The sequence below is a fragment of the Salmo salar genome, chromosome ssa17 (genome assembly GCF_905237065.1).
Source record: "Salmo salar chromosome ssa17, Ssal_v3.1, whole genome shotgun sequence".
Lineage (NCBI taxonomy): Eukaryota > Metazoa > Chordata > Actinopteri > Salmoniformes > Salmonidae > Salmo > Salmo salar.
The window spans coordinates 4767501-4794041 of record NC_059458.1 but is presented as its reverse complement, the minus strand read 5'-3'; the positions used below and the strand labels follow the sequence as shown (position 1 = coordinate 4794041).

The 26541-nt window shown below is 44.5% G+C and overlaps 1 protein-coding gene across 4 annotated transcripts in view; it reads left to right on the top strand.

Annotated features, from left to right (window-relative positions):
* LOC106561208 (voltage-dependent calcium channel subunit alpha-2/delta-1) overlaps window positions 1-26541 on the top strand; it is a 109031-nt gene that overhangs the window by 7200 nt on the left and 75290 nt on the right. For all 4 annotated transcript variants that reach the window (XM_045698743.1, XM_045698744.1, XM_045698746.1 and 1 more), the window contains exons 2-3: window positions 9368-9449; window positions 10826-10942. In XM_045698743.1, the coding sequence (XP_045554699.1) occupies window positions 9368-9449; window positions 10826-10942 (199 nt within the window). The remainder of the gene's footprint in view (window positions 1-9367; window positions 9450-10825; window positions 10943-26541) is intronic.

Below are 26541 nucleotides of genomic sequence, written 5' to 3'. Positions count from 1 at the left end.
ATATGTGTCTCTAGTATGGTCATACATTTGGCAGGAGGTTAGGAAGTGCAGCTCAGTTTCCACCTCATTTTGGGGGCAGTGTGCACATAGCCTGTCTTCTGTTGAGAGCCAGGTCTGCCTATGGCGACCTTTCTCAATAGCAAGGCTATGCTCACTGAGTCTGTACATATTCAAAGCTTTCCTAAATTTTGGGTCAGTCACAGTAGTCAGTTAGTCTGACACTGTGTACTCTCTGTTTAAAGACAAATTGCATTCTAGTTTGCTCTGTTTTTTATTTTTTATTCTTTCCAATGCGTCAAGTAATTGTTTTTTGTTTTCTCATAATTTGGTTGGGCCTAATTGTGTTGCTGTCCTGGGGCTCTGTGGTGTTGTCAAATAATAGTTCTGCAGGAGGGGTGAAGTCAGGCGCAGGAGACTCAGGTACGTGAAACACGTAGTTACTTTAATGAAGAAAAACAAGTCCAAAATATCAAGCCTACAAGGCAAGGGAAAAAATATTCCAACAAAGGAAGACTAACACAGTCTTGGGAATATAACGGGACTCAGCCCAGCAACCCTAAAGCCAAAACACTAAATATAAAAGGACCAGAAAAGAAATCCCCCCCCAACCTACGATAACAGACATGAAACAATCCCGCACAACCCCAAACACAAAACAGACAGACTAAATACCCCACTAATTACTAAACACAAAACAGGTGCTACCCTAACCAGACATTACCAAACGAAACAGAAAAGGAAATCGGTGGCAGCTAGTAGGCTGGCGACGACGACCGCCGAGCGCCGCCCGAACGGGGAGAGGCGCCACCTGTGGACGTTGTGACAGGGTTCTGTTTGTGTTTGTGAACAGAGACCCAGGGCCAGCTTGCTTAGGGGAATCTTCTCCAGGTTAATCTCTCTGTAGGTGATGGCTTTGTTATGGAAGGTTTGGGAATCGCTTCCTTTTAGGTGGTTGTAGAATTTAACGTCTATTTACCTGGATTTTGATAATTAGCGGGTAATAATTCTGCTCTACTGCATTATTTGGTGTTTTACGTTGTAAACAAAGGCTATTTTTGCAGAATTCAGCATGCAGAGTCTCAATTCTGTGTTTGTCCCATTTTGTGAATTCTTGGTTGGTGAGCGGACCCCAGACCTCACAACCATTAAGGGCAATGGGTTCTATAATTTATTCAAGTATTTTTAGCCAGATCCTAATTGGCATGCAAAATGTTATGTTCCTTTTGATGGCATAGAACGCCCTTCTTGACTTGTCTCTCAGATCGTTCACAGCTTTGTGGAAGTTACCTGTGGCACTGATGTTTAGGCCAAGGTATCTATAGTTTTTCGTGTGCTCTAGGGCAATGGTGTCTAGATGGAATTTGTATTTGTGGTCCTGGCAACTGGACCTTTTTTGGAAAACCATTACTTTTGTCTTACTGAGATTTACTGTCAAAGCCCAGGTCTGACAGAATCTGTGCAGAAGATCTAGGTGCTGCTCTAGGCCCTGCCCTACTTGGTTGAGGACAGAAGCACCAGATCATCAGCAAACAATAGACATTTGACTTCAGATTCTATTAGGGTGAGGCCGGGTGCTATAGACTGTTCTAGTGCCTTCGAGAATTCGTTGATATATATATATATATATATATATATATATACACAGTATATTGAAGAGGTTGGGGCTCAAGCGCATTCCTGTCTCACCTCACGGCCCTGTGAAAAGAAATGTGTGTGTATTTTTGCCACTTTTAACCACACACTTGTTGTTTGTGTACATGGATTTTATGATGTCGTACATTTTCACCCCAACACAGATTCCATCACTTTGTATATCAGACCCTCATGCCAAATTGAGTCAAAAGCCTTTATGAAATCAACAAAGCATGAGAAGACTTTGCCTTTGTTTTGGTTTGTTTGTCAATAGGATGTGCAGGGTGAATACGTGGCCTGTCGTACGGTAATTTGGTTAAAAGCCAATTTGACATTTTGTCAGTACATTGCTTTCACTGAGGAAATGTACAAGTCTGCTGTTATTTATAATGCAGAGGATTTTCTCAAGTTTGCTGTTGACGCATATCCCATGATAGTTATTGGGGTCAAATTTGTCTCCACTTTTGTAGATTGGGGGGGGTCAGTCCTTGGTTCGAAATATTGGGGAAGATACCTGAGTTGAGGATGGTGTTGAAGAGTTTAAGTATAGCCAATTGGAATTTGTGGTCTGTATATTTTATCATTTAATTTAGGATACCATCAACACCACAGGCCTTTTTTGTGTTGGAGGGTGTGTATTGTTATGGAGCCAAAAATATTGGAGAAGTGGTTTATCCACACATCTCTGTTTTGGATAGATAACACTTTGTGTTGTTTGTTTAGAGTTTTCCAATTTTCCCAGAAATGATTCGATTCTATGGATTCTTCAATTACATTGAGCTGATTTCTGACGTGCTGTTCCTTCTTTTTCCGTAGTGTATTTCTGTATTGTTTTAGTGATTCACCATAGTGAAGCCGTAGGCTCTGGTTTTCTGGGTCTCTATGTTTTTAGTTCGATAGGTTTCTCCATTCCTTTCTTAGGTTTTTGCATTCTTCATCAAACCATCATTTTCTTCGGTTGTCTGCTTGAAATTGTTGGACTTAATAGGCAAGCTCAATCTCTCTCCCCCTCCTCTCTCTCTCCCCCTCCTCTCTCTCTCCCTCTCTCTCTCCCTCCCACTCTCCTATTGTTGTAATCCTGTGTTGGCCTGTTAATAGGATTACATGCCTCATTTAGGGGAACATAAGAACAGAGCAGCGCTGAGGTAACACACACACACACACACACACACACACACACACACACACACACACACACACACACACACACACACACTAGTGGATGAGTTTGAATGTGGTCTGAATGGAGATGTGTGCCAAACAGATCATATCATCAAACCATTCACAAATCTGCCATGCTGTGGAGAGACTCTGTGATGGAATGAGGCTGGCAACACTAGTAAGGAACATTTACACACACAAGCATGGATGCAGGCACACGCACACACAAACACACACACATAAACACACACACACACACAAACACACTCACACACACATAAACACATAAACACACACACACAAACACACTCACACACACATACAGTGGGGGAAAAAAAGTATTTGATCCCCTGCTGATTTTGTACGTTTGCCCACTTACAAAGAAATGATCAGTCTATAATTTTAATGGTAGGTTTATTTGAACAGTGAGAGACAGAATAACAACAAAAAATCCTGAAAAACGCATGTCAAAAATGTTATAAAATGATTAGCATTTTAATGAGGGAAATAAGTATTTGACCCCTCCACAAAACATGACTTAGTACTTGGTGGCAAAACCCTTTTTGGCAATCACAGAGGCCAGACGTTTCTTGTAGTTGGCCACCAGGTTTGCACACATCTCAGGAGGGATTTTGTCCCACTCCTCTTTGCAGATCTTCTCCAAGTCATTATGGTTTCGAGGCTTACGTTTGGCAACTCGAACCTTCAGCTCCCTCCACAGATTTTCTATGGGATTAAGTTCTGGAGACTGGCTAGGCCACTCCAGGACCTTAATGTGCTTCTTCTTGAGCCACTCCTTTGTTGCCTTGGCCGTGTGTTTTGGGTCATTGTCATGCTGGAATACCCATCCACGACCCATTTTCAATGCCCTGGCTGAGGGAAGGAGGTTCTCACCCAAGATTTGATGGTACATGGCCCCGTCCATCGTCTCTTTGATGCGGTGAAGTTGTCCTGTCCCCTTAGCAGAAAAACACCCCCAAAGCATAATGTTTCCACCTCCATGTTTGACGGTGGGGATAGTGTTCTTGGGGTCATAGGCAGCATTCCTCCTCCTCCAAACACGGCGAGTTGAGTTGATGCCAAAGAGCTCCAATTTGGTCTCATCTGACCACAACACTTTCACCAGTTGTCCTCTGAATCATTCAGATGTTCATTGGCAAACTTCAGACGGGCATGTATATGTATTCTTGAGCAGGGGGACCTTGAAGGCGCTGCAGGATTTCAGTCCTTCTCGGCGTAGTGTGTTACCAATTGTTTTCTTGGTGACTATGGTCCCAGCTGCCTTGAGATCATTGACAAGATCCTCCTGTGTAGTTCTGGGCTGATTCCTCACCGTTCTCATGATCATTGCAACCCCATGAGGTGAAATCTTGCATGGAGCCCCAGGCCGAGGGATATTGACAGTTCTTTTGTGTTTCTTCCATTTGCGAATAATCGCACCAAATGTTGTCACCTTCTCACCAAGCTGCTTGGCGATGGTCTTGTAGCCCATTCCAGCCTTGTGTAGGTCTACAATCTTGTCCCTGACATCCTTGGAGAGCTCTTTGGTCTTGGCCATGGTGGAGAGTTTGGAATCTGCTTGATTGATTGCTTCTGTGGACAGGTGTCTTTTTTACAGGTAACAAGCTGCGGTTAGGAGCACTCCCTTTAAGAGTGTGCTCCTAACCTCAACTCGTTAGCTGTATAAAAGACACCTGGGAGCCAGAAATCTTTCTGATTGAGAGGGGATCAAATACTTATTTCCCTCATTAAAATGGAAATCAATTCATAACATTTTTGACATGCGTTTTTCTGGATATTTTTGTTGTTATTCTTTCTCTCACTGTTCAAATAAACCTACCATTAAAATTATAGACTGATCCTTTCTTTATCAGTGGGCAAACGTACAAAATCAGCAGGGGATCAAATACTTTTTTCCCCCACTGTAAACACGCACGCACACACACACACACACACTGTCTGCTCAGAGCTCCAGGGCTTTATAGCTTAGGCACTATAGAGAGGAGAAGAGAGGCAGATTAGGTGTCTGAAATTTGGTATACTTGTGATTTGGCAATGAAACTCATCCAAGACGAGTCCACTGAGACATTTAGGGACACGATTCTTCCTTATACCTCACCTCCTCTCAGCCCATCTTCACCTCTTTCACTCCCCCAGTCTTCTCTTACTTCTCTTACTTCCCAATCCACACACAAATTCCAGAGCAGGCATCCTTAACCCCCCATCCCCTCTCTGTGTCTTCCCCTCTCCCTAGTCACAATCCTCTGCACACATTCAAGTAACCAGCTTTACACTCATTACTCTCAGGGACTGTGTTATGAACAAATGACAAACAGATCTGTTTGTGTGTACGTACGCATGTGTCTCTTGCTCTGTGTGTGTGTGTGTGTGTGTGTATTCGTGTGTGTGTTTGGTGACGTCTCTCCCCTGGCCATCAGGGAGGCTCATGGCAGGGTCTGTGAGTGACAATGAATGACAATAAGAGTGTCTGCATCCCACTCCAACCCCCAGCCTTCTGCATGCAATATTAATGGTCCTGTTTCTCTCTCTCACTCCATCTCTCTCTCTTTCTCTCTCTCACTCCATCTCTTTCTCTCTCTCACTCCATCTCTCTCTCTCTTTTTCTCTCTCTCACTCCATCTCTCTCTCTCTCTTTCTCTCTCTCACTCCATCTCTCACTCTTCCTCTCCCTCACTCCATCTCTCTCTCTCTTTCTCTCACTCCATCTCTCTCTCTTTCTCTCTCTCACTCCATCTCTCTCTCTCTCTTTCTCTCTCTCTCTCACTCCATCTCTTTCTCTTTCTCTGTCTCTCTTTCACTATGTGTGGATGTGTGTGTGTGCATGCGTGTGTGTATTACTAAGCTCATAGGAATCACTGTGCTGCCATATTTCTAGAGCTATCCAAGGCATTTGATACTATTGACCTTCCCCTACCCATTAAAAGGTTGTCTGAAATGAACTTCATCCAGGTGTAGTGCAGGTGTTTTGGGAACTATCTGTCAGACACGACACAGTGTGTGCTTTCTGATGGTGTCAAGTTACCTTGATATTAATAAAGGTGTCCGGCAGGGGGTCGATTTTGGGACCTGTCCTCTTTACTATATATATACACTGCTCAAAAAAATAAAGGGAACACTTAACCAACACAATGTAACTCTAAGTCAATCACACTTCTGTGAAATCAAACTGTCCACTTAGGAAGCAACACTGATTGACAATACATTTCACATGCTATTTTGCAAAAGGAATAGACAACAGGTGGAAATTATAGGCAATTAGCAAGACACCCCCAATAAAGGAGTGGTTCTGCAGGTGGTGACCACAGACCACTTCTCAGTTCCTATGCTTCCTGGCTGATGTTTTGGTCACTTTTGAATGCTGGCGGTGCTTTCACTCTAGTGGTAGCATGAGACGGAGTCTACAACCCACACAAGTGGCTCAGGTAGTGCAGCTCATCCAGGATGGCACATCAATGTGAGCTGTGGCAAGAAGGTTTGCCGTGTCTGTCAGCGTAGTGTCCAGAGCATGGAGGCGCTACCAGGAGACAGGCCAGTACATCAGGAGACGTGGAGGAGGCCATAGGAGGGCAACAACCCAGCAGCAGGACCGCTACCTCCGCCTTTGTGCAAGGAGGAGCAGGAGGAGCACTGCCAGAGCCCTGCAAAATGACCTCCAGCAGGCCACAAATGTGCATGTGTCTGCTCAAACGGTCAGAAACAGACTCCATGAGGGTGGTATGAGGGCCTGACGTCCACAGGTGGGGGTTGTGCTTACAGCCCAACACCGTGCAGGACGTTTGGCATTTGCCAGAGAACACCAAGATTGACAAATTCGCCACTGGCGCCCTGTGCTCTCACAGATGAAAGCAGGTTCACACTGAGCACGTGACAGACGTGACAGAGTCTGGAGACGCCGTGGAGAACGTTCTGCTGCCTGCAACATCCTCCAGCATGACCGTTTTGGCGGTGGGTCAGTCATGGTGTGGGGTGGCATTTCTTTGGGGGCAGCACAGCCCTCCATGTGCTCGCCAGAGGTAGCCTGACTGCCATTAGGTACCGAGATGAGATCCTCAGACCCCTTGTGAGACCATATGCTGGTGCGGTTGGCCCTGGGTTCCTCCTAATGCAAGACAATGCTAGACCTCATGTGGCTGGAGTGTGTCAGCAGTTCCTGCAAGAGGAAGGCATTGATGCTATGGACTGGCCCGCCCGTTCCCCAGACCTGAATCCAATGGAGCACATCTGGGACATCATGTCTCGCTCCATCCACCAACGCCACGTTGCACCACAGACTGTCCAGGAGTTGGCGGATGCTTTAGTCCAGGTCTGGGAGGAGATCCCTCAGGAGACTATCCGCCACCTCATCAGGAGCATGCCCAGGCGTTGTAGGGAGGTCATACAGGCACGTGGAGGCCACACACACTTCTGAGCCTCATTTTGACTTGTTTTAAGGACATTACATCAAAGTTGGATCAGTCTGTAGTGTGGTTTTCCACTATAATTTTGAGTGTGACTCCAAATCCAGACCTCCATGGGTTGATAAATTGGATTTCCATTGATTCTTTTTGTGTGATTTTGTTGTCAGCACATTCAACTATGTAAAGAAAAAAGTATTTAATAAGATTTTTTCATTCATTCAGATCTAGGATGTGTTATTTTAGTGTTCCCTTAATTTTTTGAGCAGTGTGTGTGTCTATATATATAAATAATATTGGTGTATCTGCAAATATCTGACACTGTTATGTACGCTATTACCACTACGGCTGACCAGGCTGTTGGAGCTGCAGTCTGATTGTGTTGTTTATTTAAAACTGGTACTTTATGCAGGAAAAACGAAATGTATGCTGTTTTCTAAATGTCGTAGAAATATTTCAGATGGCTTCCACATTTCTGCACTGGATGGTTCTTTCATTGAGCAGGTTCCCACCAATTAATATCTGGGCTTTTGGATTGACAATAATTTGAGGTTGAGCTAGTTAAGAAGCTGAGATTTAAGTTGGCTTCTTTTATAGAAATAGATCATGCCTCTCCCTAAACAGCAGGAAGCAGATTGTACAGTCAACTTTCCGTTCATCGGAATGCAGCAGCCATGACTCTTAAACCTGTGGATGCCATCTACCGTAGCCCCCTTCACTTTATCACAGGTATCAACAGGTTGGCTGGTCCTCATTAAAGTCCCATGGATCACTTCATTAGCCCCTGTTGGGTTAACAGCTCTACTACACACGCTGCCGACCTACCTCACTGTCTGTTACAATGTTCAACTATGAGACACCAAACCCGGATGGTTAACTCTCGAGGTTCCACTAGTATGTACCGATCTAGGTAAATCCGCCTTCAGTTTTAGTGCCCCCATTTTTGGAATAGCCTACAAACTCCCCTGCATATTAACTCTCTGTTGACTCTAGGGTAGTTTAGGACTTTAATGAATTTAATGAAAATTGCAACAGTTTGGATTTAATTATTGTATTTTTGGTGTTTGAAGCTCTAGTGTTGATTCTGTAATTAATAGATTATTTTATTTGTATTGATAATTTATAATTTCCTGTATTGCTGTCCTCAGGGTGTCAGGAGATATACCAAAAATTTGATCCAGAGAGGGACGGGGAGAGGGACAGATGGAGAGAGAGAGGGACAGAGGGAGAGAGAGGGAGAGAGAGGGACAGAGGGAGAGAGAGGGAGAGAGAGGGACAGAGGGAGAGAGAGGGACAGAGGGAGAGAGAGGGAGAGAGAGGGACAGAGGGAGAGAGAGGGACAGAGAGAGAGAGATGTCAGTAGTGATATTATCAAGAGGACAGTCAGTGAACTTTTGGCTCTGCACCTCTTTGATATGGAGAGGAGCCATTTGGTCGCAGTTCGCTCTGACACTGTCACACGCACACTCACACTCTCTCTCACACAGCTCACTCACTCCAAACACACACACACACACACACACACACACACACACACACACACACACACACACACACACACACACACACACACACACACACACACACACACACACACACACAGGTTGAGTTCTGTAGAGTGCCTGTCCACACACATCACTGTCTCTCACTGGTCTGACCCACCTTGAGACAGCTACCTGATTGGATGACCTTGTTTCTGACCCCTGAGAAAGTAATCTAATTGGCTGACTTTGTATTTGAACCCAGTGATACATATTTGATTGGTTGACATTGGGTGTGAACCTGGTGATAAGTATTTGATTGGTTGACTTTTTCTTTAACCCCTGAGAGAATGATCTGATTAGCTCTGGCAGTGTTGACGGCTATGCCAGTGATCTGATCGAGTGACATTGTATTAGTGATTGTTGCGCATTTGATTGGACAGGTGATGCCGTGTTCCATTCTTGTGAAAGTCGTCTGATGTGGTTATATTAGGTTTGAAACCATCTGAAGTTATCTGATTGGCATTGATGTTGGCTGAGGATAGGCAGCTACAAGTAACACAAACGGTGGTTCATTTAGGTGAAGAGGGAGTTATTTAATTTAACTACTGGAATGGGATGTTTGGTGTCTGTTTTTGTGATCTGATTGGTTGTTTGTTCGTCTCTCTTGTCCTATAGAATAAAGGAATGGGTGGATCAGATGCAGATAGAGCTGGTGACCCTGGCAGACATGGCCAGCGCCGGGAAGAACCTCACACAGGTACAACACACACACACAGCCACACACACAGGTACAACACACACACACACACACACACACACACACACACACACACACACACACACACACACACACACACACACACACACACACACACACACACACACACACACACACACACACACACTTGTGACCTAACTTTTCAAAACATTTTACAATGGATAGTAGTCACTACATAACATCTAACATGAACCTCTACTATCTAGGGACTAATCTTTTTCAGACTGTTACATCTCTCTCTCTCTCTCTCTCTCTCTCTCTCTCTCTGTCTCTCTCTGTCTCTCTCTCTCTCTCTCTCTGTCTCTCTCTGTCTCTCTCTGTCTGTCTCTCTCTGTCTCGCTGTCTCTCTCTCTCTGTGTCGCTGTCTCTCTCTGTCTCTCTGTCTCTCTGTCTCTCTCTGTCTCTCTCTGTCTCTCTCTGTCTCTCTGTCTCTCTCTGTCTCTCTCTGTCTCTCTCTGTCTCTCTCTGTCTCTCTGTGTCTCTGTGTCTCTGTCTCTTTGTCTCTCTGTTTCTCTGTGTCTCTGTCTCTTTGTCTCTCTGTTTCTCTGTCTCTCTCTGTCTCTCTGTCTCTCTCTGTCTCTCTCTGTCTCTCTCTGTCTCTCTCTGTCTCTCTGTGTCTCTGTGTCTCTGTCTCTTTGTCTCTCTGTTTCTCTGTCTCTCTCTCAATTCAATTCAAGGGGCTTTATTGGTATGGGAAACATATGTTAACATTGCCAAAGCAAGTGAGGTAGATAATATACAAAAGTGAAATAAACAATAAAACTTAACAGTAAACATTACACTCACAGAAGTTTCAAAAGAATAAAGACATTACAAATGTCATTATGTATATATACAGTGTTGTAACAATGTACAAATGGTTAAAGTACAAAAGGGAAAATAAATAAGCATAAATGTGGGTTGTATTTATAATGGTGTTTGTTCTTCACTGGTTGACCTTTTCTTGAGGCAACAGGTCACAAATCTTGCTGCAGTGATGGCATGCTGTGATATTTCCTCCAGTAGATATGGGAGTTTATCAAAATCGGGTTTGTTTTCGAATTCTTTGTGGATCTGTGTAATCTGAGGGAAATATGTGTCTCTAATATGTTCATACATTGGGCAGGAGGTTAGGAAGTGCAGCTCAGTTTCCACCTCATTCCACCTAATATTTCTCTCTCTCTCTCTCTCTCTCTCTCTCTCTCTCTCTCTCTCTCTCTCTCTCTCTCTCTCTCTCTCTCTCTGTCTCTCTCTCTGTTTCTTTCTGTCTCTCTTTCTCTCTGTCTCTCGGTCGCTCTGTTTCTCTGTCTCTCTGTCTCTTTCTGTCTCTCTATCTCTCTGTCTCTCTCTCTGTTTGTCTGTCTGTCCGTCTGTAGATCTTCCTGGACAACCAGAACCTGTACACAGTAGAGTCTAACGATGCTGAGGAACTAGTGGCTAGGGCAGCCAGGAACATAGAACAGCTGCTGCTGAAGAGGGCTGCAGCTCTGGAGGTAAGACACAGGGTTTCTATGCTCCTCAAGTACACCCAACATCAAGGGCCTGATGACTAGTTGAGCTGTTGAATCAAGTGAGATTGAGCCTTGACGATGCCACCGCTACTATATTGCACCACAATGGAGTGGAGAGGGGTTGAAATGAATGACACGTTGAATGACACATTGACTCATTGGTGTACCCAACATAGGTAATCTTGTAATCACATTGATGTGAGTCTTATGGGGGCTGTATGTTAGGTTCCACTTGTAAAACGCTGAGGTGAGATGTGACAATATAGGCCAGGACCAGGGAATGGTTAGAAGACCATGCTAGTATGAGGGGCTGAGTTGTCAACAGAGAGGAGTGATAGTCTGTATGGCTGTATGGACATGCTAGTATGAGGGGCTGAGTTGGGAAGTTAGAAAGAGGAAAAGATAGCAGCTACTCAGATCTCTGCTCATCACAGTTTATTATAATGAGAGGTTTGACCCTGGGGAGATTATCTGTATGTGTGTGTGTGTGTGTGTGTGTGTGTGTGTGTGTGTGTGTGTGTGTGTGTGTGTGTGTGTGTGTGTGTGTGTGTGTGTGTGTGTGTGTGTGTGTGTGTGTGTGTGTGTGTGTGTTGTGTTCCTTTGAACAGAAGTGGGTCAGAGACACAGTTCTCTCATCTTCTGCTGAAGTATAGAGTATGCATATGGTTTGTATTCCAAAGCCATCTTATATGTCATAGATTCATTGTACTGCTGTGCTAGCTGCAGTGTTTCCCAACCCCTGATCCCTGGCCCAGCATTGATCCCTGGGATGTTGTTGACCCGTCCCTTAGATGGCCAGGTCACACTTGTTTAGTCAGTTATCAATTGGCAGTTCTGATCTACATGGTCCATTAATAAGGAAAACAGCCTGTAGCTTGCATCTCTCTGTGGTACATGAAGGACCTTACTTCCCTAGTAGAAGTCAGAGACACTTTGATACATATGATATGGTAACCAGTAGTGCCTTTATAAGGCAAGTGGAGATGTCTTCACAAGGCGTTGAACTCTCAATGTTTTCCATGGAAGACACTGTTTACCGTTCATCATAAACACATTTTATAATCTAGCAGTTGACATTAAACAGCCTCTCTGCTCTGAATGGAAAATAAACAAGCTGGTCCAGTTCGTCTTATCACTGGTACTGTCAGCTAATGTCATTGTATGATGACCACTAAGTGTCCTGTCCCTCTGTAGTCTACACCTTCTATTCACTCTACCAGCCATCTCCATATCTCTCTCTGTCTCTCTGACTCTCTCTCTCTCTCTCTCTCTCTCTCTCTCTCTCTCTCTCTCTCTCTCTCTCTCTCTCTCTCTCTCTCTCTCTCTCGCAGATAGCGTCAGGGCAGGGAGTTATTGCTTTTACCTGTTTTACAGATGGATAACTGATGGATGGATGGATTGAGTAAAGTAGGGGTAGGTGTAGCTATGCTCATAGATAGGAAATGACTCATTGGTCTATAGTGGGGTTATGAACTCTGATAGATTCATACTCATATCTTTGAGTTTACTTAAGGCCAGAGCAGTGTTTCATCTATTACACCCGTCATTGTCGATCTCACAAAGAGTAAAGAGAGAATATGTTATATTCTTTGTGATTCGCTCCTTTTGATATCTCAGATAAAACAACAAATGATGCACACACACACGCAGACGCAAGCAACCATGCACATACAAGCATTCACACAGATACACTCCCTGTGCTTCAATGCTGGGCTAATATCATAGAACAAGGCATCTTGATGTGATACAATGATTATGGTGTTTCTTCCAATGTGTGTGTGTGTGTTTGTGTGGAGTTTGCTCCAGGTGCTGGATGTGTCGCCAGATGTGTGTGCTGGGCTCTCTCCACCTTTCTCTCTGTCTCATCCGTGTGTGTGTGTGTGTGTGTGTGTGTGTGTGTGTGTGTGTGTGTGTGTGTGTGTGTGTGTGTGTGTGTGTGTGTGTGTGTGCATGTATTATAGATTAGAGCTCTCAGGCTGCTGGTGGGGGTCTCTGTATCTGCTGAGCTTCCGTGAGGGTTAACCAGTCCTGCTCTCTACATGAGTCACACACTAACACACACACATTGCCCCAACAACCCCCCTGGGGTTCAACATGTATCTGCAGCGGGGGGCAGTGTCAATGCTTGACTAGAATGGACTAATGGTTTCAGAACAGCAATATAGTGCTGTGTGTGTGTGTGTGTGTGTGTGTGTGTGTGTGTGTGTGTGTGTGTGTGTGTGTGTGTGCGTGCGTGCGTGCGTGCGTGCGTGCGTGTGACTGAAACGACAGACCTCACCCTTCTAACCCAGCTGTGTTCATTACAGTAAGCCTTATTATCTTTGCTGTAAATAATGGATGAATTGTCAGACAACACTACAATATCATTATTGTATCAAGTCAATGGGAAGAGGTGTACAGTAGGTATTCAGATGTCTGCATGCCTTGATGTGAGGTTAATAGTTTGTCAGCGTGTGTGTGTGGCTGAGCGGGTCAGTGCATGTGTTTGTGTCAGACTTTGGGCTTTGTGTCGGGCTCTCAGAGTTTGATTGGGTAAAAATAGTGGTTCACCAGCTCAGTGAGAGTGGATGAAATGCCCAAGGCCATATCCAATTCCACTGACGTATCTTTCTGTCACTCACTCGCGCTTTCTTCTATCCCTCTCTCGCTAGTTTTCTCTCTGGTTGTGTGTCGTGTGTGTGTGTGTGTGTGTGTGTGTGTGTGTGTGTGTGTGTGTGTGTGTGTGTGTGTGTGTGTGTGTGTGTGTGTGTGTGTGTGTGTGTGTGTGTGTGTGTGTGTGTGTGTGCTGTAATTAAACCTTAATTATTGATGCAGAGCCGTTAACGCAAATAGCAGACAGATTAGTCAGAGAAAAGAGGAGTAAGACTCACACACTCTGTCAGAAGCCTTCCCACTCTTACCCGTGTGTTTTCTCTTTGTCTATACTGATCGCCTATACAGCTCCTATTGGAAACCATTGCAATTTTGTCCACAGCTCAGGGTGCAATATATGTGTAAGTGATGTGAGTCCTAACAGTAGGGTTAAGGATTCTGACCAGTGACTAATGGCCCAGTCCAGAACCTCATCCAGAGTAATACCTCACACACACAGAGACCACAGACTGTGTGCTTATGTTCCTCTCTCTGTCGGTGTGTATAGATGGACCTCTCTGAGGTATATAGTACATTGCGTACCTTGGTGGCCTGATGTCTGTTTTTGTCACGTCCTGACCATAGAGAGCCCTTGTTTCTCTATGGTGTAGCAGGTCAGGGCATGACTAGGGGGTGTTCTAGTTTAAAATTTCTATGTTGGTGTTTTGGTATGGTTCTCAATTAGAGCCAGCTGGTAATCGTTGCCTCTAATTGGGGAACATATTTAAGTAGCTATTTTCCCACCTGTGTTGGTGGGATATTGTTTTGTGTTTGTGCATGTGCACCACGTAGTCACGTTTCGTTGTTCGTTTATTGATATATTTTGTTTTGCGAAGTTTCATTTTGGAATAAAGATGTGGAACTCTACACACGCTGCGCCTTGGTCCCGTTCTCACGACAACCGTGACAGTTTTATCTTTCTTGGTCTGGGCCTGTGTAACTGACCTGAGTGTCACAAGACTGTTTTGGGCCACTGAGCTAAAGCCTTTGCTTTAGTCTCATGCAAGTGAACCGCCTCCATTCCACCATCATTTGTTGTGTGTGTGTGTGTGTGTGTGTGTGTGTGTGTGTGTGTGTGTGTGTGTGTGTGTGTGTGTGTGTGTGTGTGTGTGTGTGTGTGTGTGTGTGTGTGTGTGTGTGTGTGTGTGTGTGTGTGTGCGTGTGTGTGTGTGTGTGCTCGCTCTAGTAATGAGCAGAGGATGTAATATGATCAGAGTTTTCTGTCTTGAAATAAAATCTAATCAGATTTTATTGGTCGCATGCACATATTTAGCAGATGTTATTGTGGGCATAGCAAAATGGGATGTGATGTATAGACATTATGGACAGTATATGGATAGAACATGTAGTATATCTGAAGAATACGTAGGATAGAATAGTATATGTACAGCAATAGTTATATAGGATGAGCCTTGACTAGAATACAGTATATACATATGAAGTGGGTAAAACAGTATGTAAACATTATTAAAGTGACCAGTGATTCCTTGACTATGTACATAGGGCAGCAGCCTCTAAGGTTGTGTAACCAGGTGGTAGCCGGCTAGTGACAGTGACTAAATTCAGGGCAGGCTACTGGGTGGTAGATGGCTAGTGATGGCTATTTAATAGTCTGATGGCCTTGAGATAGAAGCTGTTTTTCAGTCTCTCGGTCCCAGCTTTGATGCACCTGTACTGACCTCACCTTCTGGATGATAGCAGGGTGAACAGGCCCTGGCTCTGGTGGGTTGATGTCCTTGATAATCTTTTTTTCTGTGACATCAGGTGATGTACAGTGGGGAGAACAAGTATTTGATACACTGCCGATTTTGCAGGTTTTCCTACTTACAAAGCATGTAGAGGTCTGTCATTTTTATCATAGGTACACTTCAACTGTGAGAGACGGAATCTAAAACAAAAATCCAGAAAATCACATTGTATGATTTTTAAGTAATTAATTTGCATTTTATTGCATGACATAAGTATTTGATCACCTACCAACTAGTAAGAATTCCGGCTCTCACAGACCTGTTTGTTTTTCTTTAAGAAGCCCTCCTGTTCTCCACTCATTACCTGTATTAACTGCACCTGTTTGAACTCGTTACCTGTATAAAAGACACCTGTCCACACACTCAATCAAACAGACTCCAACCTCTCCACAATGGCCAAGACCAGAGAGCTGTGTAAGGACATCAGGGATAATATTGTAGACCTGCACAAGGCTGGGATGGGCTACAGGGCAGTAGGCAAGCAGCTTGGTGAGAAGGCAACAACTGTTGGCGCAATTATTAGAAAATGGAAGAAGTTCAAGATGACGGTCAATCACCCTCGGTCTGGGGCTCCATGCAAGATCTCACCTCGTGGGGCATCAGTGATCATGAGGAAGGTGAGGGATCAGCCCAGAACTACACGGCAGGACCTGGTCAATGACCTGAAGAGAGCTGGGACCACAGTCTCAAAGAAAACCATTAGTAACACACTACGCCGTCATGGATTAAAATCCTGCAGCGCACGCAAGGTCCCCCTGCTCAAGCCAGCGCATGTCCAGGCCTGTCTGAAGTTTGCCAATGACCATCTGGATGATCCAGAGGAGGAATGGGAGAAGGTCATGTGGTCTGATGAGACAAAAATAGAGCTTTTTGGTCTAAGCTCCACTCGCCATGTTTGGAGGAAGAAGAAGGATGAGTACAACCCTAAGAACACCATCCCAACCGTGAAGCATGGAGGTGGAAACATCATTCTTTGGGGATGCTTTTCTGCAAAGGGGACAGGACGACTGCACCGTATTGAGGGGAGGATGGATGGGGCCATGTATCGCGAGATACAACCTCCTTCCCTCAGTAAGAGCATTGAAGATGGGTCGTGGCTGGGTCTTCCAGCATGACAACGACCCAAAACACACAGCCAGGGCAACTAAGGAGTGGCTCCGTAAGAAGCATCTCAAGGTCCTGGAGTGGCCTAGCCAGTATCCAGACCTGATCCCAATAGAAAATCTTTGGAGGGAGCTGAAAGTCCGTATTGCCCAGCGACAGCCCCGAAACCTGAAGGATCTGGAGAAGGTCTGTATGGAGGAGTGGGCCAAAATCCCTGCTGCAGTGTGTGCAAACCTGGTCAAGAACTACAGGAAACTTATGATTAATTTTTTTGTCATTTTAGCAGACACTCTTATCCAGAGCGACTTACAGTAGTGAATGCATACATTTCATGCATTTTATACATGTTTTTCTCCATACTGGTCCCCCGTGGGAATCAAACCCACAACCCTGGCATGGCAAACACCATGCTCTACCAACTGAGCCACACGGGACCATGATCTCTGTAATTGCAGACAAAGGTTTCTGTACCAAATATTAAGTTCTGCTTTTCTGATGTATCAAATACTTATGTCATGCAATAAAATGCAAATTAATTACTTAAAAATCATACAATGTGATTTTCTGGATTTTTGTTTTAGATTCCGTCTCTCACAGTTGAAGTGTACCTATGATAAAAATGACAGACCTCTACATGCTTTGTAAGTAGGAAAACCTATAAAATCGTCAGTGTATCAAATACTTGTTCTCCCCACTGTAGGTGCCTGGAAGGCAGGCATTGTGCCCCTGGTGATGCATTGGGCAGACCGCACCACCCTCTCGAGAGCCCTGCGGTTGCAGACGGTGCAATTGCCGTATCTTCTTTATTAAATAAAATCAAATGCGCTGAATACAACAGGTAGACCTTACAGTGAAAAGCTTACTTACAAAAAAAGTAAGAGATAACAAAAACAAATAATTAAGGAGCAGCAGGAAATAACTATAGTGGGGCTATGTGTCAATGTGCGGGGGCATGGGTGTCGAGGTAATTCAGGTAATTATGTCCATGCAGGTAGGGTTATTAAAATGGATAGATAATAACAGAGTAGCAGCAGTGTGTGTGTGTGTGTGGGGGGGGGGGGGGGTGCAAATAGTCTGGGTAGCCATTTGATTAGCTGTTCAAGAGTCTTATGGCTTGGGGGTAGAAGCTGTTTAGAAGCCTCTTGGACCTGACTTGGCACTCTGGTACCACTTGCCGTGCAGTAGCAGAGAGAACAGTCTATGACTAGGGTGGCTGGAGTCTTTGACAATTTTTAGGGCCTTCCTCTGACACCGCCTGGTATAGAGGTCCTGGATGGCAGGAAGCTTGGCCCCGGTGATGTTCTGGGCCATATGCACTACCCTCTGTAGTGCCTTGCGGTCGGAGGCACCAACACACTAACATGGTCCAAGCACACCAAGACAGTCGTGAAGAGGGCACGACAAAACCTATTCCCCCTCAGGAGACTGAAAAGATTTTTTTTGTTTTAGATTCCGTCTCTCACACACAAAACTCAGAAATAACGATATAATTCATGCCTTACCTTTGATGAGCGTCTTCTGTTGGCACTCCAATACGATGAGACAGCCTATAGGGAGGAGGTCAGAGACCTGACCGTGTGGTGCAAGGACAATGCAACCCTGATGTGGTGTACTTCTCAATGGTGCAGCTGTAGAACCTTTTGAGGATCTGAGGACCCATGCCAAATCTTTTCAGTCTCCTGAGGGGGAATAGGTTTTGTCGTGCCCTCTTCACGACTGTCTTGGTGTGCTTGGACCATGTTAGTGTGTTGGTGATGTGGACGCCAAGGAACTTGAAGCTCTCAACCTGCTCCACTGCAGCCCCGTCAATGAGAATGGGGCCGTGCTCGGTCCTCCTTTTCTTGTAGTCCACAATCATCTCCTTTGTCTTGATCACGTTGAGGGAGAGGTTGTTGTCCTTGCACCACACGGTCAGGTCTCTGACCTCCTCCCCTATAGGCTGTCTCATCGTTGTCAGTGATCAGGCCTACCACTGTTGTGTCATCAGCAAACTTAATGATGGTGTTGGAGTTGTACCTGGCCTTGCAGTCATGGGTGAACAGGGAGTACAGGCAGGGGCTGAGCACGCATCCCTGTGGGGCCCCCGTGTTGAGGATCAGCATGGCGGATGTGTTGTTACCTACCCTTACCACCTGGGGACTAGGATCCAGTTTCAGAGGGAGGTGTTTAGTCCCAGGGTCCTTAGCTTAGTGATGAGCTTTGAGGGCAATATGGTTTTGAACTCGGAGCTGTAGTCAATGAATAGCAATCTCACAAAGGTGTTCCTTTTGTCCAGGTGGGAAAGGGCAGTGTGGAGTCCAATAGAGATTGCATCATCTGTGGATCTGTTGGTGCGGTATGCAAATTGGAGTGGGTCTAGGGTTTCTGGGATAATGGTGTTGATGTGAGTCATTTAGGCTGGTTACCTTAGTGTTCTTGGGCACAGGGACTATGGTGGTCTGCTTGAAACATGTTGGTATTAGGGAAAGGTTGAAAATGTCAGTGAAGACACTTGCCAGTTGGTCAGCGCATGCTCGGAGTACACGTCCTGGTAATCCGTCTGGCCCAGCTGCCTTTTGAATGTTGACCTGTTTAAAACTTCTTATGGCTCAAATCCCGTTAACGGGATCGATTTGACAACATCCGGTGAAATGGCAGATCGCCAAATTCATTTTTCTTTTTTTTACACATATTTCACTTTCATACATTCACAAGTGCAATACATCATATTAAAGCTGAACTTCTTGTTAATCTAGCCACCATGTCAGATTTCATAAAGGCTTTACGGCAAAAGCAAACCATGCTATTATCTGAGGACAGCGCCCCATCAAACAAACACAGACAATCATATTTCATTCCGCCAGGCACGACACAAAACTCAGAAATAACGATATAATTCATGCCTTACCTTTGATGAGCGTCTTCTGTTGGCACTCCAATATGTCCTATAAACATCACAAATGGTCCTTTTGTTCGATTAATTCCGTCATTATATATCTAAAATGTCTATTTATTTGCCGTGTTTGATCCAGAATAACACCGGTTCCAACTAATGCAACATGACTACAAAATATCTCATAAGTTACCTGTAATCTTTGTCCAAACATTTCAAACAACTTTCCTAATACAACTTTAGGTATTTTTTTACGTAAATAATCGCTAAAATTTAAGACGGGTTAAACTGCGTTCAATACCAGAGGATAACAAAGTGGAGCGTGCTTTTCAGGTCACGCGCCTCTATCAAACAGTACACTTCACTCTACCCTCGTTCTGAACAGGGCTACTTCTTCATTACACAAAGAAAAAACATCAACCAATTTCTAAAGACTGTTGACATCCAGTGGAAGCGATAGGAACTGCAAGCAACTGCCTTAGAATTCTAGATTCTCAATGAAAACCCATTGAAAAGAGAGTGACCTCAAAAAAAGAATTCCTGGATGGTTTGTCCTCGGGGTTTCGCCTGCCAAATAAGTTCTGTTATACTCACAGACATCATTCGAACAGTTTTAGAAACTTTAGAGTGTTTTCTATCCAAGTCTACCAATTATATGCATATCCTACCTTCTGGGCCTGAGTAGCAGGCAGTTTACTTTGGGCACACTTTTCATCCGGACGTGAAAATAGCGCCCCCAAGCCATAAGAAGTTAAAGGTCTTACTCACATCAGCTGCGGAGAGCATGATCACACAGTAATCCGGACCATCTGATACTCTCATGCATGTTTCAGTGTTACTTGCCTCGAAGCGAGCATAGAAGTTATTTAGCTCGTCTGGTAGGCTTGTGTCACTGGGCAGCTCTCAGTTGTGCTTCTCTTTGTAGTCTGTAATAGTTTGCAAGCCCTGCCACATCCGACGAGCGTCGGAGCCGCTGTAGTACGACTCAATCTTAGTCCTGTATTGACTCTTTGCCTGTTTGATGGTTCGTCGGACGGCATAGCAGGATTTCTTATAAGCTTCCGGGTTAGAGTCCTACTCCTTGAAAACGGCAGCTCTGCTTTTTAGCTCGGTGCGGATGTTGCCTGTAATACATGGCTTCTGGTTGGGGTATGTACGTACAGTCACTGTGGGGACGACGTCCACGATGCACTTATCGTTAAGCCAGTGACTGATATGGTTTACTCCTCAATGCCATTGGAAAAATCCCAGAACATATTACAGTTTGTGCTAGCAAGGCCTACTACTGTTGTGTCGTCTACAAACTTCATGATTTAGTTGGAGGTGTGCGTGGCCACGCAGTCATGGGTGAACAGGGAGTACAGGAAGGGGTTGAGCATGTACCATTGTGTTTCCCTGAAGCCCTCTCTCTCTCTCTACTCAGCTCTATTTAAATCAACAGCAGCCAAGGGCTTTCAGGCAAGACTAGCCTCATCTAACCATTCATCCAAGTGAACATAGCTACTAGCTACTAGACTTTCAATCGCTATGGATGGTCGATGAGGCAATCAAACAAACTGGGATCTTCTGGTTTCAGATACCTCCTGTAAGAATAATTTAAGATAAATACACAACGCAGAGGACTAAAGGTCAAGAGAGGACTAAAGGTCAAGAGAGGACTAAAGGTCAATAACGATCAATGAAGTGTTTTTTCTGTAATAGGGAATTAATGAGCAATGGGTCAGAGACATGGGAGGAATTTGTCTATACATTGAGCCTGAAATAGGATACTTGTTATTTGGCCATTGGCCCAGTTTTATTGCAGGGAATTATAATTGGTCAACCACATGCTAGGGTTGGATTATAAAACTACTGTAAGGAACAGGATGGGAGACAGAGAGCTGGTTTCAAGCGCAGGGCACAGCAGGTGTTTATTGCAAAGGACCACAGGAGGAGGCAGGTAGCTGGGTCCAGGGGCAGGCAGAAGGTCATACACAGGAGGAGGCAGGTAGCTGGGTCCAGGGGCAGGCAGAAGGTCATACACAGGGCAAAAGGGCAACAGTACAGCCAGGGAAAAGGCTAGTAACGTAGTCCGGGAGATCAGGCAATAGGTAGATAACAGGAAATCCGATAGGCTAAGGTAGAGGCGTCATTAGTGAGGCAGGAAAAAAACTATCACGGGAAAAATAGAGCTCTGAAAGACATGTCACAAAACAAACAATACCTCACAGTGATGGGGTGCAAGGAACTGAACTAAATAGTGTGTGATAATGACATACAGGTGTGTGAACAGGTGATTAGAATTCAGGTGATTGGGATCTGGAGAGTGAGCTGCGTTCAGGGGATCTAGGTGTTTGAGGGTGTGAGCTGTAAAGTGGACTGGAAAGTCAGTTGCGTTCAGGGAATCTAGGTGTTTGAGGGTGTGAGTTGGAAGCAGACATTACAACTATATCCTGTCCTTTGTTCTGTGGAGAGAATCACTAAGGAGAGTGTCACTGAGGACAGGGTAGAGCGAACATCTACCTCTCAGCATAACATCTATTATTTGTCCCCTTTGAATAAACTTATTTTTCTCCCCCTGATTTGCTTTGGGGTCTGTGTTATTGAAGAGTAACATCAACTGCTAACACTCCCACAGACATTGGACTCTTGAGCCTTAAGAAAGGTACCGTACCACTAATGTTGAACGGATTCGCCAAAGCAGTTTGAGACAGGGCCATTAACTTATGGAATATCTAACTATTTAGAGCATGTTGTTTGGGTGGAGATGAGAGAGGCAGTTTGAGAATAATTGATTATATTCATGGATATTGACAGTAGTATAATTTTCATGATCATACTCATAAAGATTAGCATATATCTGTAATCAATGAGTGTTTGTAAACGCTGGGCTGGGACTCTGTGTGTGTGTGTGTGTGTGTGTAGCTATAGGGTTACTGGTTTGGCCTTTGTGAAAGGCCATGTGGAACAGCACAGAAATCCCCAGAGCGATATTAATGTTGTAAATACCTCGTCCCACCTCGTGTGTGTGTGTGTGTGTGTGTGTGTGTCAGAGCTGAATTGGGTACTTTGCATTCTCTACCTGACCTACCTTCCTTGCACAGCCAACAGAGACACCACTGGACATCTCTTTTACTCTCTTTTACTCTCTTTTACTCTCTTTTACTCTCTTTTACTCTCTTTTACTCTCTCTCTCTCTCTCTCTCTCTCTCTCTCTCTCTCTCTCTCTCTCTCTCTCTCTCTCTCTCTGTCTCTCTCTCTCTGTCTCTCTCCTTTCCTTTCTTAGTATCTTATTGTGTATTTTCTATTCTTTGTGTCTCCCTCGTCTTTGAAATAATTCCTCCCTCTCTCTATGTGATCTGATTGAAGCCATTTGTTTGTCTTCAGTAATCTCAGTGTGGGTGGTTTGTTGTCACACCTCATGTCATCACATTGTATTGTTCCTTCTTTTCTTCCTTCTTTTGAAACATATAATTACACTGTTCTCTCAGTTCAATCTGTCTGATGATGTGGCCTATGTATACAGTACCAGTCAAAGGTTTCAACACACCTAAATAAAGGCTTTTCCTTTATTTGTACTATTTCTACATTGTAGAATAATAGTGAAGACATCCAAACAAAACAAATAACACACATGGAATCATATAGTAACCAAAAAAGTGTTAAACAATCTGAAAAAGTGTGTGCGAGCAAGGAGGCCTACAAACCTGACTCAGTTACACCAGCTCTGTCAGGCGGAATGGGCCAAAATCCACCCACCTTATTGTGGGAAGCTTGTGGAAGGCTACCTGAAACGTTTGACCCAAGTTAAACAATTGAAAGGCAATGCTACCAAATACTAATTGAGTGTATGTAAACTTCTGACCCACTGTGAATGTGATGAAAAAAATAAAAGCTGAAATAAATCATTCTCTCTGCTATTATTCTGACATTTCACATTCTTAAAATAAAGTGGTGATCCTAACTGACCTAAGACAGGGCATTTTTACTAGGATTAAATGTCAGGAATTGTGAAAAACTGAGTTTAAATGTATTTGGCTAAGGTGTATGTAAACTTCCGACTTCAACTGTATATATATAAAGAGAAAGAGAGGGAGTCATACATCAGTATTCACTGACATCTGTTCATGCATGGTAATCTCTGGGTTCGGATATTAGATATGCAAACAAGTGATTCTGCAAGCTACTGTATAATGCTCAATGACTTTTAAGTGTTTTTTTTGTTGAGAATTCTACAAATGCTGTAGATGTTAATGCTCTTGTTGCCTTTTGGATCCTGATTGAGGGGTATATCTGTCTAGTGTGATCAGGCAGGGTGACACAGCCCCACCCCCTCATGTTATTTGTGTGCTATTGCTCCTGGTTCTGAGGAAAGGGAATAGAGGACCCTTGATGCTTACCAAACAAGCTCTTTTTTTCTTCTCTATATATATCTTTCTCTTTTCACTTCCTCCCTATATCGTAGCATTCTCTGTCTATAAATATCTGGCTTGGACCAGCAGAGTGACAACTATGACTAGTAGGCAGTGGAGAAATATCCCTCTGCGGGATGGTTGGAGATGTTGTCCAGTTAGCCAGTGCTGTTCTGTCAACAAGCTCTCACATTATCACTGCAGAATTAGACATTCATCCACGTTCTCCAAAGGTCAAATTTCAAAGTTGCTCCAAACATCTCATTTCTAAATGTTTTTGTTGCTTCTGCTGCTCTATATTGTTTCATTTCTCCAAACATCACATTTCAAAGTTAAGGGTTAAGTTTTGGGCATTCATTCTGAATGGTTAAGGTAAGGCTTAAGGTTTGGGCATTCATTCTGAATGGTTAAGGTAAGGCTTAAGTTTTGGGCATTCATTCTGAATGGTTAAGGTAAGGGTGAAGTTTGGGCATTCATTCTGAATGGTTAAGGTAAGGGTGAAGTTTGGGCATTCATTCTGAATGGTTAAGGTAAGGGTGAAGTTTGGGCATTCATTCTGAATGGTTAAGGTAAGGGTGAAGTTTGGGCATTCATTCTGAATGGTTAAGGTAAGGGTTAAGTTTGGGCATTCATTCTGAATGGTTAAGGTAAGGCTTAAGGTTTGGGATAGGTTTAAACCCCCTGCCCTTAAAGGTAGGTCAATAGACTTCTCATATGGTTTTCACTTCTAGTGTATGTCAGCATGTGGTAACTATTTTATAATCCTAAACTTCCGTTATCTTTCACTGAGACCTGACTGCCATCTCTCCTAACCCCTAACCTCCAACCTCTACCCCTGGTGAGGTCATGCCCTGTTGGACTGTTACAGTGGGGTCATCATCAGCCACCTCTGATGGAGATGGAGGGATTTTCTCTCCTCTACACTCCTCTGCATCATCATCCCATCTACAATCCTTAAAACACAATACAACAACAGGAACATGTTTCATACTTCCAATAATTCGATTGGGTTTGAACCAGAGTTGCCTGCCACAAGACTATGTTAGCCAACCGAGCAAAAGCCTAGTCTTCATGTCTCAGGCAAGGTTGTTACATGTGGTTCATTACAGATACTCCCACAGACACATTTACCTCTGCACATTTTGATCAAATCAACGTTTTACCTGTTGACACTGGTGCTCCTTATCGAGAGGTGGATATCCGGTGTTGTTATGGAGACGCAGACAGTAGTTAGCTCAGTAATCTAATCAAAGCTCTGTAGTGTGATGCGCTGTATGTGACGTTTAGCGTGTTTAATCTGTTGTTGTTCTCCTCTCAGGATGGGCTGATAACCCTCTGAGCTCCTGTCTGTTAGAGAGAGAGAGAGAGAGAGAGACAGACAGACAGACAGACAGACAGACAGACAGACAGACAGACAGACAGACAGACAGACAGACAGACAGACAGACAGACAGACAGACACTGACTGAGAGAGACAGACGGGGAGGGAGGGAGAGCGGGGGAGAGAGAAAGGAGGTGTAATTAGATCTCCCCGTCTCCCCCCTCCTTCCCTCTAGGGGAGAGGAGCATCGTCGGAAACCCTGTCATGAATTTTTAACGCTTCTCTCGATCTGCACTCTCAGGAGATGTGTGACTGTGTGTGTGCTCTGACTGTGGCTTTATTGTTGATCATAGCTCATTCAGCCATATTACTGGCTCTGTATTTGTCTGTATTTTGTATTACCAAGATCTTGTGATGTATAAAACAGTATTATGACCTGATGTCATTGATCTTATCCTTACACATCACATAGACACAGTCCTGGTGATCTAGTATGAAGGGAAGAGATGGATGGGAGGTCTGAATGGAGGGAGACATATTTGTAGTGTGTGTGTGTGTGTGTGTGTGTGTGTGTGTGTGTGTGTGTGTGTGTGTGTGTGTGTGTGTGTGTGTGTGTGTAAGTCAGTGTATGTACGTGTGTATATTTGCATGTGTATTTGTGCCGGTGTCGGGAGTTCTGTGTATTTACAGCTCCTCACAGCTTGTACAGAGGAGGTGGAAACAGAACCATGTCTAGAAATCAGCCTAGGACTTGATGAGAGCAGGGTGGGTTGGAAGGAGAGGGGGTGTTTTTACTGCTGCAACTAGTGAGGAGCGTTTCCCTTTTCCTGGACACACTCAGGTACATTTTAATCTTACACCTATGTCAGAGTAGACACACACATACAACCCTAACACATTTACATTTACGTCATTTAGCAGACGCTCTTATCCAGAGCGACTTACAAATTGGTGCATTCACCTTATGATATCCAGTGGAACAACCACTTTACAATAGTACATCTATATCTTTTTTGGGGGGGGGGGGGTTAGAAGGATTACTTCATCCTATCCCAGGTATTCCTTAAAGAGGTGGGGTTTGGGGTGTCTCCAGAAGGTGGTGATTGACTCCGCTGTCCTGGCGTCGTGAGGGAGCTTGTTCCACCATTGGGGTGCCAGAGCAGCGAACAGTTTTGACTGGGCTGAGCGGGAACTGTGCTTCCCCAGCGGTAGGGGGGCCAGCAGGCCAGAGGTGGATGAACTCAGTGCCCTTGTTTGGGTGTAGGGACTGATCAGAGCCTGAAGGTACGGAGGTGCCGTTCCCCTCACAGCTCCGTAGGCAAGCACCATGGTCTTGTAGCAGGTGCGAGCTTCAACTGGAAGCCAGTGGAGTGTGCAGAGGAGCGGGGTGACGTGAGAGAACTTGGGAAGGTTGAACACTGCGGCGTTCTGGATGAGTTGTGGGGGTTTTAATGGCACAGGCAGGGAGCCCAGCCAACAGCGAGTTGCAGTAATCCAGACGGGAGATGAAAAGT